The following is a 13,967-nucleotide window of genomic DNA, read 5'->3' as shown; positions in this document are numbered from 1 at the left end:
CACTCGGCAGAGCTGAGGGCCACGGGCTCCCACAGGCGCTCCCCAGGAGCTGCCAGGAACAGAGGCAGAGGGGCACCTGGGCTGCAAGTCATGGTTCTGAAGTCCCCTGCAGCCCGCCCACAGTTGAGTTCCCCTGCTCTGGGTTCGAGAGAGGGCTGGGGATTTGTGGAGGTCTGCTGTCAACCTCTGAAGCTTCGTCACCCCATTACCTCCCACTGTTTCTCCAGAAATTTTCAGAAGACACATATCACACATATGATTTAATTTTAAATTTCTTTTCTCATTTTAACTTATGAAATCATGGCTGTCGGGTGTGTGTGCCGCAGAATTGACTGAATGATTTAAATACAAAATCAAAACAAATTCACGAAGAACACACATTACTCTTAAATCAAAACATGAGAAACAGCCTTCAAGAGCGTTTCCTGCTGGTTCCATCATTCATTCATATATATATATATATTTTTTTAATATTTGTACCTGGATTGAACTCAGGGGCACTTGTTCACCCAGCCATATCCCCAGCCCTATTCTATATTTTTTTTAGAGATAGGGTCTCACTGAGTTGCTTGGCACCTCACTTTTGCTGAGGCTGGCTTTGAACTCGTGATCCTCCTGCCTCAGCCTCCCTAGCTGCTGGGATCACAGGTGTGGCCATGAGCCCAGCAAAGCCGAGGGTTTACTGGGAAATGTCGAGGCTGTTTAAATAAAGACCATCATGGTCGTTCTGACTTATGTCTACTGGCGGAACTGTAGGAACAGCATTCCTGATGGCAAGTCGAGTTTTTCAGAGACCTGAGGCCAGGAGGGCCCCCAGAACAAAGCCCTCGCGGTGGGGGCTCTTGTCTTCTGGCTTGACGTGTGCCCAACCTCCAGAGGCAGCCTGGCATAGCTGGCTCTCAGCGGGTATCCTGATGAGGGTCAGTGGGCCTGTCCTCCTGACAAAGAAGACACCAGCCGCCCTGGGTGGGCAGCAAGGTGGCTGCACCCAAGTGCCTTTGCCACCTGGTTCCCAGCAAATGGCGGGTTCCATACCTGCACAAGGTCCACTGAGAATCGAGCAGGACCACCGCCCCAGATGCCACATCCCAGCTGGCGCAAAGCTTCCTGTGTTGGAATTGAAGCCCAGCAAATGTTTTTGGAAGGACACTTACAGAACCTATGACCTTCTCTTCATCCATAGAGCTACATTTGAAAGCTATTTTGGGTAGCCCCTAAACATGGGAATGACAGGCTGTGGTGACATTCTCTCCTTGAGTGCAGATGACCACAGGGACGTCACTTGGGACTCGGGGTTGTGCCGAGCTGCCCTCCCAGGCCCTTGACGAGGGAGATCTTAAGGAGGTTGTACGGTCACAGCCTGTAGCAGGCCAGGGCAGGAGACCCCATTTGCCCCTGGAGGCAGAGGAGTGCTGCAGGCCTTACACCCTCCCGGCCTCCGCCATCTTCTGGACCCCAGCACAGGGGGTACCGGCAGTCACACAGCAGCTGTGCCCATGGGGCTGCCCTGGTGGTGGGCAGCACATACTGATAAGGTGCTCCCTGACCCTCATTGCCCTGCCTGGCCCTGAAAGCCCCCATGGCTCCTGCACAAGGGCTGGTGGACTCTAGGGAGGAGGCGGAGGTGGCCGTGTACGGTCATACAGACCACTCCCCAGCCCTGCCCCGACCCCCCAGGCGGAGCCCGCCATTTCTAGATGAGCATCAGCTTTTCTTAGTCCAGGGCATTGCTCTTGGGGGCTGATGGGGGCCTTCTGTTGGGGTTTCAGATTTCCTCAGCCAAAGCCTTTCCACCATCGTGAAGCAACACACACAGCCACCAACCTCGTGCGCCTGTGGCATCAGAGGCTGTTGCCTTTCGACCCCCACATCACACGTCCTTTCTTTCAGGCCACAGTGAATGCCCGGCCCCAGCGCATCCTGGACACCTCCTCTCTGACCCAGTCGGCACCGGCCAGCCCCACCAACAAGGGCATGCACATCCACCAGGTCGGGTAAGTGGCCTGGGGCCAGCTTCTGTGCCAGCTGCGGGTCCAGCGCCCTGCCACTGCTAAGGCCCCCTCTCTCTCGCCCCCTCGCTGCCCTGTGTTCTGCCTCCCCTCCCCTCCCTGCTCCCGGGCTCCTCCCTTCCTCCATCTCCCGCATGCCCCACATCTGTCTCACTTGAGCCCTTCCTAGAAGTAGCTCTGCCTCAGGAGGACTTGTCCTGCACATAGTAGGACTTGAGAGGGGAACTTAGCCTGACTTATTGGCCTTCGGGATCTCACCAGGGACCTAGTTCCCCACGTGGGTGGCGGCAGAGTGGCTCTTCCCTGCCACACCAGAGCAGTGTTCACACCCAGAGGCAGCGGGGCTCCTGACTGCCCCGGCGCAAGCAGCCTCAGGCTCCTCCCAGCAGCCTGCTCTGGGCTCAGTCACCCATCCTCTCTGCTGTGCGTGTCCAGCAAGTGCCTGCTCCAGCAGCTGCCCAAAGATGGCAGTCGCCATGTTAGCAGCATCTGTGGCAGGGAGTCTTGTCGCCGAGTGGTGGCCCTCCAGAAAGCTCACCGTCGGCTTTTCTCCCAATGCAGAGGCTCCCCACCAGCATCCAGCACCAGCAGCTGCAGCCTGACCAACGATGTGGCCAAGCAGCCAGTCAGCCGGGACCTGCCTTCAGGCCGCCCGGGCACCACGGGCCCCCCAGGGACGCAGTACACCCCTCACTCCCACCAGTTCCCCCGGACACGGAAGATGTTTGACAGGGGTCCAGATCAGGTGAGAAGGGTGCGCCTCCTGTAGCTCTGACCTCAAGCACCGAGCATCCTGACAGGGTGGAGAGCTTGGCCTCTGGTGGGCAGGGCAGGGCGAGGCCTCCGGTTTGGGTCCTGGCATTCTCGCTGTGCGCCCCTCTGCCCTCAGCCTGGTCCCCCATCTTGTCCCTGAGTCCTGGCCACCCCACGGTTCAGCACTAGCCGTGAGCTGACCTGCCGTTCCCTTTGTTGGGTGAGCAGCGATGCCTCCTCTCGGGTGGCAGCTGCTCTGGTGTGGTGCTGGGGGCTGTCTGCTTCCCATGACCCTTCAGTTACTCCACACACAGCTCCCTGCTCCTCTTTCCTCAGCGGAAAGGAGATCCGGTGGGTGAGTCCGTGCTTTCCCTCCAGGCTGAGAGCCATCGGGGTGTGGCTGACCCAGGCCTCCTGTCTTGTCCAGGCTGTTTGCCACTTTCTCATCAAGGACAGGAGGACCAAAGAAGGGTGTAGAGGACGTGCTGAGGGCATCTGGCTGCCCCAGGCACCCACAGTGCTGAGCCCCAGGCACCCACAGTGCTGAGCCCCAGGCGCCCACAGTGCTGAGCGCCTCTCTGCAGCTGGCCCTCTCATTGTCCAGGGGGCACCAGAGTCCCTGCCTTGCAGGTTGGCCCTGGACCCAGACTTACCTTGTGGTGACCGGCAGTTCTCCGTGTCAGTGCTCAACCTTCTGGCTGGGCCCTGATGCCATCTGGGGACAGAGAGGTGCAGCGTGGTGGCCCCCACCTGACCCATCCTGGGGCTCACCAGAGCCAAAGCCACTGCTCTCCAGGAAGCGGGCACCTCTCACGGCCCCACCCAGGCTCCTCTGTGCCAGGAGGGGTGTGAGTGGCCCAAAGCCACCCCAGCACCGGGGCGCCAGGGGACTGCTGCAGCCTTCCCCACAGGGCCGCCCTGCACCTGGTGGACACAGCCAGAGCACAGGGCTCATAACGGCCCCTGGCATCAGGGCACAGAGGTCAGCAGCCCAGCCCACCCACACCCAGCTGGGCTCAGCCAGGGGAGCAGCCCTGGCCTGGCATTGAGGAACTGATAAACCATGTGAGGCCCACCTGCCCCTCAAAGCCAGCCGTGGGAATTGGCCCAGGAGAGGGGCCGTGGCTCTACTGGCCAAACCAGGGGCAGCAGGGCAGATGCCGGTCCTGCTTCTCACCCAGACCCCCAGTTCCTGTCCAGACGGTCAGGGACACCTGGTCACCAGGATGCCCAAGTGAGAGAGAGGCAGAGGGGCCGTCCCTAGCAGTCATGCCCAGCTGTCCATGACCTCTGTCCCTAGCCAGGACCTCCCACAGGCATGTGGGGAGGGAGGGACAGTGAGACTGCACCTTCCTTTCCCGGCTAACCTCCCCTCTCCTGATGCCCTGAAGACTGCGGATGATGCCGATGATGCCACTGGACACAAGAGCTTCGTCTGTGCTGCCATGCAGACGGGCTTCTGCGACTGGAGCGCCCGCTACTTCGCACAGCCTGTCATGAAGGTGCGTCCCCAGCGCGGGCGGTTCCAGAGCCTGACCTCCACTCTTTCCCAGTGATCCCGGCAGCCAAATCCTTGTCCTGTCCCCTGGCCCCGGGGGGGGGGGGTGGGCCTCTGCTGCCCCAGCCTCGCTGCTGGCCTCTGTGACTCCTTCATGCCACATTGGTGGCCTTTGGAGGTGGTGCCCGTTGCTGTCACGGTGGGTGCTTGAGCAGCAAGAAGAACAGCCCCAGGAGCAGGCTGTGCTCCCTTCCTGTCCTCTCAGGGAGGAGCAGGCTACCTTGCCACAGTCCCAGGCCACAGGTGTCACTCCATCCTCATTGGTAAGGCCACACAACTTCCAAGGGCTGTGCTTGGTGACACTCCACTCTGGGGATGCTAAGACCGCGCTAGCTGGACCAGTACCAGCACGTTCGGGCTTGTTCCTCAGGACCAGCTTTGGAGTCTGATTCAACTCCAGCCATAGCATAGGTGTGTCCTGTGTTCACGGTGACTCTGTGGCTGTTGGTTCAAGCCCCCTTCCCACGCAGGAGGAACAGGGTCTACCAACAGCATGACCTCCAGTGTGACGGTCCCCGTGAGCATAGAGCACATTCCTGGACTTCTCCCCTTCCTTTCTGTGGCTGTCTGAGAACAAAGGGTGCATCTTGTTCTCTGACCAGCTAGATGCCTGCCTGGCTTCTGCGCCAGCGCTGGGCCCAGCTCCACACTGCTCCCCTCTCACCCCAGTGGACCTGACACATGCCTAAAACACAGTCTCATGGGGCTGGGTTGTGGCTTAGCAGTAGAGCGCTTGCCTAGCACACATGAGGCACTAGGTTCGATCCTCAGCACCACATATAAAAGAAAACAAATAAATCAAAATAAAAAATATTTTTTAAAAACTACAGCCTCACCATTAGCACCTGTGGTGGCAGCAAAGCCCCAGTCCCTGGAGCCCTTTGTTGAGGGAAGCAGGGTACACTATTCCATTTCTAAACAGAGAGTGTGAAATGGCTGAGTCATTCCAAAAAGAAGCTCCACAGTCAGCATCGGAAGCCCCCGGCAGCCGTTCCCCTCAACCTGGGGCTGGTTTGCTTAGGTGCTACCTTACGAAAATAATCAGAGATGCAGTAGGTCCCTGTACCACTCAGGAATGGAACTGGGATCCACTTAGTGTTCAGTAAGGTTGAATGGCTGAAAAGCACATGTTTGGTGAGCTTTATAAGTAATGGCATAAGGAAATGCTCATGATAAAATTTTGGGGAAAAAAAGCAGGCCAAAACCTAGCCCTTGCTGTGCATGCGGCACCTGAGTGTGAGCTCCCAGAGGGCCGGTCGGCATGGCCTGGAGGCGCTGAGCTTGGTTTCTGCCTCGCACATTCCTGCCTTCTGCAGTTTGTACTGAGCATGAAGCTGCCCTGTGTCCAGAGCGGTCCTAGAGAAACCCACCCTGACTGCAAGTGCAGCCTGTGCTGCAGTGACACACGGGCTGGGGCAGTCTGGCTCAGCGCCTTGGCCGTCAGCACGCGTATGTGCAGCGGGGAAAGCGAGAGGCAGGACAGGAAGGAGAAAGCAGGCACTGGAACTTACAGAGTGAACATCCACGCGAGTCATGAGCAAGCAGGGTAGCCAGTTAGACCTGGCGTGGACAGAGAGCCGTCCTTAGAGCCATGGTGGCACCGTTCAGAAGCCAGCACACTTACCTGTAGCAGAGGTTGGCTTCCTGAAACAGGCCTGGGGGGGGTGGCGACTTCTGGAAGGTAGCTGAGGACCTGGAGGCCTGCCCTTATTACTGCACGGTGGTGGTGGCTGTGGTGGCTGTGGTGGTGGCCGTGGTGACCGTGGTGGTGATTTCTGGAAGGCAGTGAGCAGCTCTTCAGGAAGTGCTTGGATGCTGCCTCTTCTCCATCATCGACGTAAGATGAAGGAGGAATGGTCTAGGTGCCCAGAGCATGTTTCTCCTGAACTTGGGATAAACTGACGTTTTCCAAAGGGCTGGCTTTTCTCCTGGGCACCAAGGAGCGGGAGCAGCCCCAGCGCGCAGCAGCAGGGAGGGGCAGGTTCCCAGCAGTGAGGGCTGTACCGCCACTGGTCCTGCCAGCAGTGCTGAGCGCTGCTCCCGTGCACCTGAGGCCAGTGTCCACCCTGTGACCATCACCAGCTGCAGGAGTGTCTGAGTTCCCTGCCACGGGAGGTCAGAGGCTTGGACACTGCAGATGAGAGTAGGTAAGGGGCCCCTTCAGGACTCCTGCTCCACTCAGAGGCAGCAGGCAGTAGTTGTGGAATAAGTAAGCCGCTGTTTTCCTCTGACCCTGCCAGGTATGCGAACACACGCTGTCAGTGGGTGCAGCTTGAAATGACCGCTGTCCATTCCTGGTTGAGAGCACAGTCACCCTCATTGTCAGTGTGTCCATCACACCTTGGCAACCAAAGTCTTAGGGCTAGGGACCAATGTGGCTTTCCTTCACAGGGATCAGAAACCTTTCTGACTGCACAAGAGGGAGCGGGGCATTTTCTATCTTGTGATTTTTTACAGGAATATTTTCTATTTTCTCTGAATGGTAGGCTTTTGGGCATTCTTTTTATTAATTTAATTCATCATCTAGTGGCATGTTTGTGTAATAAAATGCATTAAGAACTTTTTTTAGTTGCCTGCTTCTTCACAGGTAAACTAAAAATAGGGCTTTTGTGTGTGTGTGTGTGTGTGTGTGTGTGTGTGTATTTAGCTGTTGATGGACCTTTATTATATTCATTCATTTGTACGCGGTGCTGAGAATCAAACCCAGTGCCTCACACGTGCTAGGCAAGTGCTTCACCACTGAGCTGCAGCCCCAGCCAAATAAAAATAGTTCTAAGGCCAAGATTGGATCAAGAGGAGTGAGGAACCCAAACCCCAGACTACATCAGACTGCGTACAGAACTGAGCATTCACCAGGGAACAAGATGTGGCCCACGGTGACAGCAGGGTGTCCAGATGGCGAGTGGGATGAGGACCCAGGACGTGACCCCCGTGGCAGCTCCTGCCAGACTCTCAGCACGCGGATCAGTTTCTTACAGGTCTGAGCCACCAGAGGACCTTGTTGTGGCGTGGCTCACCTTCAGCTGAGGAGGCAGCTTTCCTCCCCGCAGTGTGGTCTGTCAAAGCTCGTGCCTACCACAGGACCACAGAGCCCAGTTAAAAACTGTCTGCTCTCTGCCTAGAGAAAAAGATTTATTGAATTTTGTTCTGATTATGAAAGTAATATGACTTTTTTTTTTCTCAGTTGGCAGATTTCAAAGATTGATTCTATCCCAAGGTTGGTTCACAAAGGGGCAGGGCCACAGGTGCCCTGGTGCTGTGGCAATGTGGGCAACGCCACCTCCACAGCAGCACTTGGCCACGGCTGTCAGAATCATGAAAGAGCCCACACGAGGTGCACACCTGTGATCCCAGTGACGGGGCAAGTTGAGGGCTGCCTGGGCAACCTAGACCCCATCTCACATGTTTTTAAAAGGATTGGTAGTGTAGCTCAGTGGTAGAGCACCCTGGGTTCAGTCCCCTGTGCTGCCAAAAAAAACCAGGAGGAGAGAAAGACTTACCAGTGGGCATGCTCTCAAAACCAGCAGTCCTGCTCTAAGGACTTAAAACCTCTGAGATACATGTGTACTAACATCTGCCCAAAGACACTCACCACATTTGGATTTGCGTTGCTTGTAATAGCCAAAGTCCAACATGAGAGTTCATTCAAAATGCTGCCTCTGTGTAGTAGAGCTCCGTGCCCCGTGAGATCCATGTGTGCCTCTGGGAGCCTGGGGCACATGCCGCAGCTGTCCACGAGCCCAGCCACTAGTCACCTGGAAGTGGAGGCGTCAGGGACAGGGACTGGGTTTGTATTATAAACTTCTGGGTGACTTGAAATTTTTAGGAAAACATTTATTAGTTTTATAACTTAAAACAGGTAAAAATATAATTTTGATTAGAAGAAGAGCTTGAAGAGATGGTAAAGTTATTTCAAGGCACTACCTGTGGAGTAGAGCCGGACCCCAGCTGAGCAGCGACCCCCTTGGTGCTCCCTGCATAAGGAGCATGGCCCTCATGCCCCGAACTGTGCTCAGAACACCGCCATGGGCCCTGAGGGTCCTCACAGAACTTGCCCTGCCATCAGTTAGATCTGCATCCAAGAAGCTGGTTCTTCAGTGCATTAGTAAGAGCTGGGAAAATAGAAACAGGAAGTTGAGGTCACCTCGATTACAGGTGTGCACTCACTCCTGAGCTCTCCTCCCCCTCCTGATGGTCCACGGCTACACTCTGCAGCCCGCATTCTTCATTTCCATGGCAACCCTGGGCACCTTCTTACATCTCAAATGACCATCCCACAAAAGTGGCTTCACAGCTAACTTCCCCAACTACAGAGATTGGTAATTAAAGACCTTTCAATGAAGAAAGCTCTAGACCTGAGTAGTTCACTGAAATTACACCAAACCTTTATGGAAAGGGACATACCCACTTTACACAGAAAGTAGAAGAGAGAACACTCCCCACGTTCTGGGAAGACAGCGTTCCTCTCCCACTAGAATCAGACCAAGAATCACAGGAATGACAGCTGAAAACCAACGTCTCTTGTGAACATGGCCAAATCCCCAGCGTGACATCCACAAGTCCAAAGCAGCAGCAATGCTGTGGTGACTAGGTGGACCCTCTCCCCGTGAGACAAAGCTGGCTCAGCAGAGACTGAAGAAGAGCCACGTGGTCACCTCAAGCCATTCATGGTAAGAACTCGCCAGCTAGGGGTAAAGGACACCTGCCCAGCAGCGCTCATCAGGGCACTCAGCACAGGACTAGGTGCTTATTCTCTAAAATCAGGGGCAAGGCCAGGCCATCTTATCCCACCGTTTAGTAGCCTACCAGAGGTCCTGGACGGCAGGGAGGCATAGAAGGAAACACATGCTTGCAGATAGGAAGGGTAGAAAGAACCCTCTCTGTTCTCAGACGTTATTTGTGTCTAAAAAGTTACAGATAATCTACAAAAGGAGCTGTGGTGAGTTTAGTATAAGTTTGCAGAATACAGGCATTATGTATAATCAATGGCATTTCTATAAGAAGTAACTAGTATTGCTTACAAAGAGCTCCAAAACAGTACCATTTGTAAAAGCACCACAAAAACCTAGGTAGAGATTTAAAAGGAAATCCATATGCTAAAATTGATGAACACTGATGAGAGAAATCAGAGAAGACCTAAATAAATGGGACCATGTACGTGGACCTGAAGACAGTGATGTGGAGATGCCAGAACTCCTTCGGCTGATGGTAGACGCAGGCTGTCCCAGTCGACATTCTAATGAAATTTTTAAAAAATTGACAAGCTTATTATGAATTCTGTAGGAAACAGCAAAGAAACTAAAATAACCTTAGAACCTTGAAATTGAAGGAGAATTAGATGCTTCACACTCTGATGTCAAGACCCTGTGTAAAGTTGATCAGGACAGTGTGGGATTGGGGCAAAACAGACACATAGGGGCTGGGGATGTGGCTCAAGCGGTAGTGCGCTTGCCTGGCATGCGTACGGCCCGGGTTCGATCCTCAGCACCACATACAAACAAAGATGTTGTGTCCGCCAAAAACTAAAAAATTAAAAAAAAAAAACAGACACATAGATGAACAGGACAGAACAGAGAGGCCAGAAGTAGATCTGCAGAGACATGTTCAGTTGACTCTCAAGGAATATGTGAAAACAGTGCCGTTCAATGAAGTTTTCAGCAAGCAGTGCTATAGTCCCAAGAAAGGGCTTCGCTCCACACTTCACCCCTGCACACCAGCTACACAAAGTGAACACCCCACTGCAAGACTCCTGACCTTAGAACCTCTAGAAGGAACAAGAGAACCTTCCTGACTTTGCATTAAGATACAGGAGGCATAAGCCACACAGTCTAGTGGCACATTGAACTGCATCAAAATCAAACACTAGTTTTGAAACATACCATTGAGAAAAGGAAAGACAGGCAATGACTGAACAATTGGGAAAACGCAGCCCAGTTAAAGAATGGTGGCGAAAGACTTGCATGGCCCTTGCCCAGGTGAGACACACAAGTGGCAGATGATCACACGGAGGACCACCACAGGACCGACCTGCACTCAAGGCAAGATTGGACTAGCCAGGGATGGGAAGCCACTGGCGTGCCCCTTCTTGGCCAACACGGGTGTGTAGGCACTTGGGGGACATTTGGCTGCTTCTCATAAAGTTAGGAGCACACCCCAGCAACCCACAGAGGAACCTAAGAAGTTCATGCAGAAACCTATATGTGGATCTCACAGTGGCCATGTACATTGTCACCAAAGCTAGAAGCAACTCAGACGCACACCCCTGGCAGACAGAGGAACCAACACAGCCATGCAAGGGCTACCAGTCAGCAGACGAGTCCCAGAGGGCTGCTGGTACGCACAGCAGCAGGGCCATCACAGGCCCAAATGGAGTGGTCCCTTCACACAGCTCCCAGAACAGGCACAACAGGGTCGGAAAACAGGCCAGGGGTTGCCAGGGCCTGGGGCTGAAGGGAGGTCTCGTTAGGGATGCAGGAACTGTCTCTGTCCTGAGCAGGGGTGGTTCTAGGATCCTGGCATTTGCAAAACCCACAACTGTCTAGAGGATGTGCACTGGATCTCTGTGAGCCGTACTCTAGGGGATAGGCGCTCTCTTCTCTTACACGAGGTCATCCTTAAGGAAAAGCATAGCCAGTGAGTTAAGGGCCCTTGTTGGGTATAGATGTCTGCACTCCAGGGGTCCGACAGGCCCCCTCCAGCAGTGCTCCTGGAGGGGGCTCAGGCAGGACGTGGAGTCAGTGGGCACTGCTGCCTGCTACAGCTGCAAACACACTGTGTGGCTTCTTGTAAAGGGTGGAGGGTTGGAACTGGGTCACATGCTCCCCCATGTCTGGTATGTCGACCTGAGGGCTCAGCCCCTGGAAAAGCACCAGTGTCCTTCCAGCAGGTTCCTCTCCCCTGAGCTTTACCCGAGCCTCGCCACTCTCCACAGTCCTGTTCCTGTTCTGAATTGCACCCCTCACCCCTTGAGCCTTTTTTTTTTTTTTTTGATATTTTTAGTTGTTGATGAACCTTTGTTTTATTTGCTTATTTATATGTGGTGGTAGGAATCGAACCCAGTGCCTCACACTCTGCCACTGAGCTACAACCCCAGCCCCTTGAGCCTTTTTAAATGTAAAGGTCTGAAATGAGACCCAGCTCCCAAGATGTGCAGGTTCTCCTGCCAGAACCCTTCTGTGACATGCCCCCAGTTGCTGCCCCACAGCCTTCTGGGACCCCTCATCTTCCTCAGATCACAAGCCCAAGGGTTTCTATTTGGTTTTCCCATTTTTTGCAACCGGAAAGGAGCTGGCTTCCTGGCTTTCAGCTGTCACACCTCCGTGGGAGGCTGCGGAACTGTAATTGGTTTCTGTCTGAGAAGAAGCCAAGAGGTGCCAAAGTCGGTGGTGTCATGATCCTAATCACGTAGCACTGTTCCGACACCCACAGCCCCCAGGAGCTCTGAGGGGCGGGGGACATTGCTCCTCCGCTCCTGTTTACCAGAGCGCTTTCTCCCAGAGGGACACAGAGGAAGAGGGACAGCAGGGATTAAGAACCACCACAAAGGACAATAATCTCTTGGCCAACTTCCTCTTTTCTGCCCTGAAGAGTCCCCAGCAGTTAGTGCCACTGTCCTCAGGGCGCCCTCTGCCGCCTCCCATCTCTCTGCCCACCCACCCTCACCCTGCCTCTCCCTGCACCTCCTCTGTCCTTTCTTACCCTCCATCTGTGGGCTGCAGGCTCCCCTCTGAGGGCTCGCCTAGGGGAAGCTGCAGTCTGGGGCCTGGAGACTCTCGATGCCACTGGTTGGAGATGGCCTGGCCACCTCAGATGCACTCCAGGTGCCCACCACAGAGAGCTGGTCAGGGGCCTGGAACTCGGTCCCCTCAGGTCCCCTCAGCACCTACTAGACCTCCTTCTCCAGTTTGCTCCTGGAGAAACGAGAGCTGCATCACAGAGCAGCTCCTCGCCGCCTCTGCACGGGCTTCACTCTTTTTCTAGGTTTTTCCTTGTTATTGCTCTACATTTCTGGTCATTTGTTTTATTTTTTTTTCTGAATAAGCTCTGGATTGTCATAAAAGAAACCTATTGTTATGAATCCACAACCCGCCCCTGCCATCCTGGGGCCGTTCCTCGGCCGGACCGAGCCAGGGAGCCCTGGGTACCTCTTCCTGTTGCTGGGTTTGGATGTCCTCTTTTTTGTTGTTGCTTTTTTTGTTGGGTTTATGTTTTGTGATTTTTAAGAAGAAAAAGAAACATGGTGATAAAATGCTGGAGAACAAGCCATGGCCGCCTGCCCACATGGGGACGCCAGGCAAAGAGAGCTGCCGCGTGGTCATCAAGAGCCACCAAGCCTCCTGTGTTCTCTGTGTGTGGCTTTCCCATTGCTGGGCCATGCACACAAGGACACAAGCCTGGCCGTCTTGCTCAGTGCCCTTTATCCTCGAACTTCTCCTCAGGAGCAGCTTTTAGAATGACATACATGTGCTCTTGACCCGCATGGCCGTCCTGACTGGCCCTGGCTGCTGTGGGAGGTCCTCCCTCTGCTCCCTGAGCCAGGAGGAAGCAGGCTTTGATCTCCTTTACTTAACGCCTATCTTGGAGGACTTCCCAACGGACTGGATTTCTAGCTAGGAACCATTGGGTCCACCCTGGGCGTGAGGTGCAGAACACTCCCACACCACATGGATGGTCTCATCGTCCAAGCCAGCATGGCCTCTGGCCTGGCGCAGGCTGGGAGGCACTTCCTGGGTCTCAGCTTGCACCCTGCAGTTGTTAGCCGTGCCCTCAGCCAGCTTGGCTAGAGGGCCACCCAGCCCAGGCGTGGATGGAGAGCACCCTGCAGGCGTGGCCCTGAGCTGCCTCTTCTGGGAAAGACATCCTTCTTATCTGCACAGTGACCGTTTCCAAGTTGCTGAGTGTAATTGGATGTTTTCTGTCATTGAAGATCCCTGAAGAACACGACCTGGAGAGCCAAATCCGCAAGGAGCGGGAATGGCGGTTTCTGCGGAACACCCGCGTCAGGAAGCAGGCGCAGCAGGTCATCCAGAAGGGTAAGAGCAGCCAGCGGGGCAGGGCATGCGCACAGTTCTCCATGGTGAGCAGAAGGCCCAGGAGGGTGCCCTGTGAGCAGCCCACCTGCCAGACCCATGTGCAGCCTTGTACAGCCCCCATGCCGCTGACACCCAGAGTACCCCTGTGCCCCCCTTGCAGTTAAGTCCTTCAGCAGGCTTATGCAGACTGGAGCTGGGAGCAGGGAGGACCTGGCTTGGGGGCAGGGGCGCCTCGGGGCAGAGGGGCTATTGGGACTGCACTTTCCATGGGCATGGTCACTCCAGGGGAGACCGTCAGCAAGGCCCTGGCTACTGGCAGCCTTTTTGGGGAGCAGGACCTCTGCACTGTGGTGTTTCCAGAGGGGAGGTACAAGTGCTTCTTAAGCCCTGGGGGTCCATGTCTCCCTAGCTCTCAGGGTGTCCTTTCCTGGGAACAGAAAACAAATATAGGTCTGGCCTCACCCAGTACCTCCACGTGGTCCTTGGAGCAGTCTTCAGGTCCATCCCGAACTGCTTTCAGTCCCATTTGCACCAAACCTCCCAAATTAGCAACAGATGCCAGAAACCACCCCCTTGCTAACCTCCTCTTTTGCACCATGGGGTGGAGGCAGTGAG

General features: G+C 54.8%; 1 protein-coding gene across 2 annotated transcripts in view; it reads left to right on the top strand.

The window, feature by feature from the left end:
- Positions 1–13,967, top strand: part of Rptor (regulatory associated protein of MTOR complex 1) — a 337,753-nt gene that overhangs the window by 305,899 nt on the left and 17,887 nt on the right. For both annotated transcript variants that reach the window (XM_076869269.2, XM_076869270.2), the window contains 4 exons: positions 1,891–1,994; positions 2,571–2,754; positions 4,154–4,264; positions 13,247–13,352. In XM_076869269.2, the coding sequence (XP_076725384.2) occupies positions 1,891–1,994; positions 2,571–2,754; positions 4,154–4,264; positions 13,247–13,352 (505 nt within the window). The remainder of the gene's footprint in view (positions 1–1,890; positions 1,995–2,570; positions 2,755–4,153; positions 4,265–13,246; positions 13,353–13,967) is intronic.

Source organism: Callospermophilus lateralis, chromosome 11 (genome assembly GCF_048772815.1).
Source record: "Callospermophilus lateralis isolate mCalLat2 chromosome 11, mCalLat2.hap1, whole genome shotgun sequence".
NCBI lineage: Eukaryota > Metazoa > Chordata > Mammalia > Rodentia > Sciuridae > Callospermophilus > Callospermophilus lateralis.
Note: the sequence above shows the minus strand (reverse complement) of the source record. Positions and strands in the feature narration are given on the sequence as shown.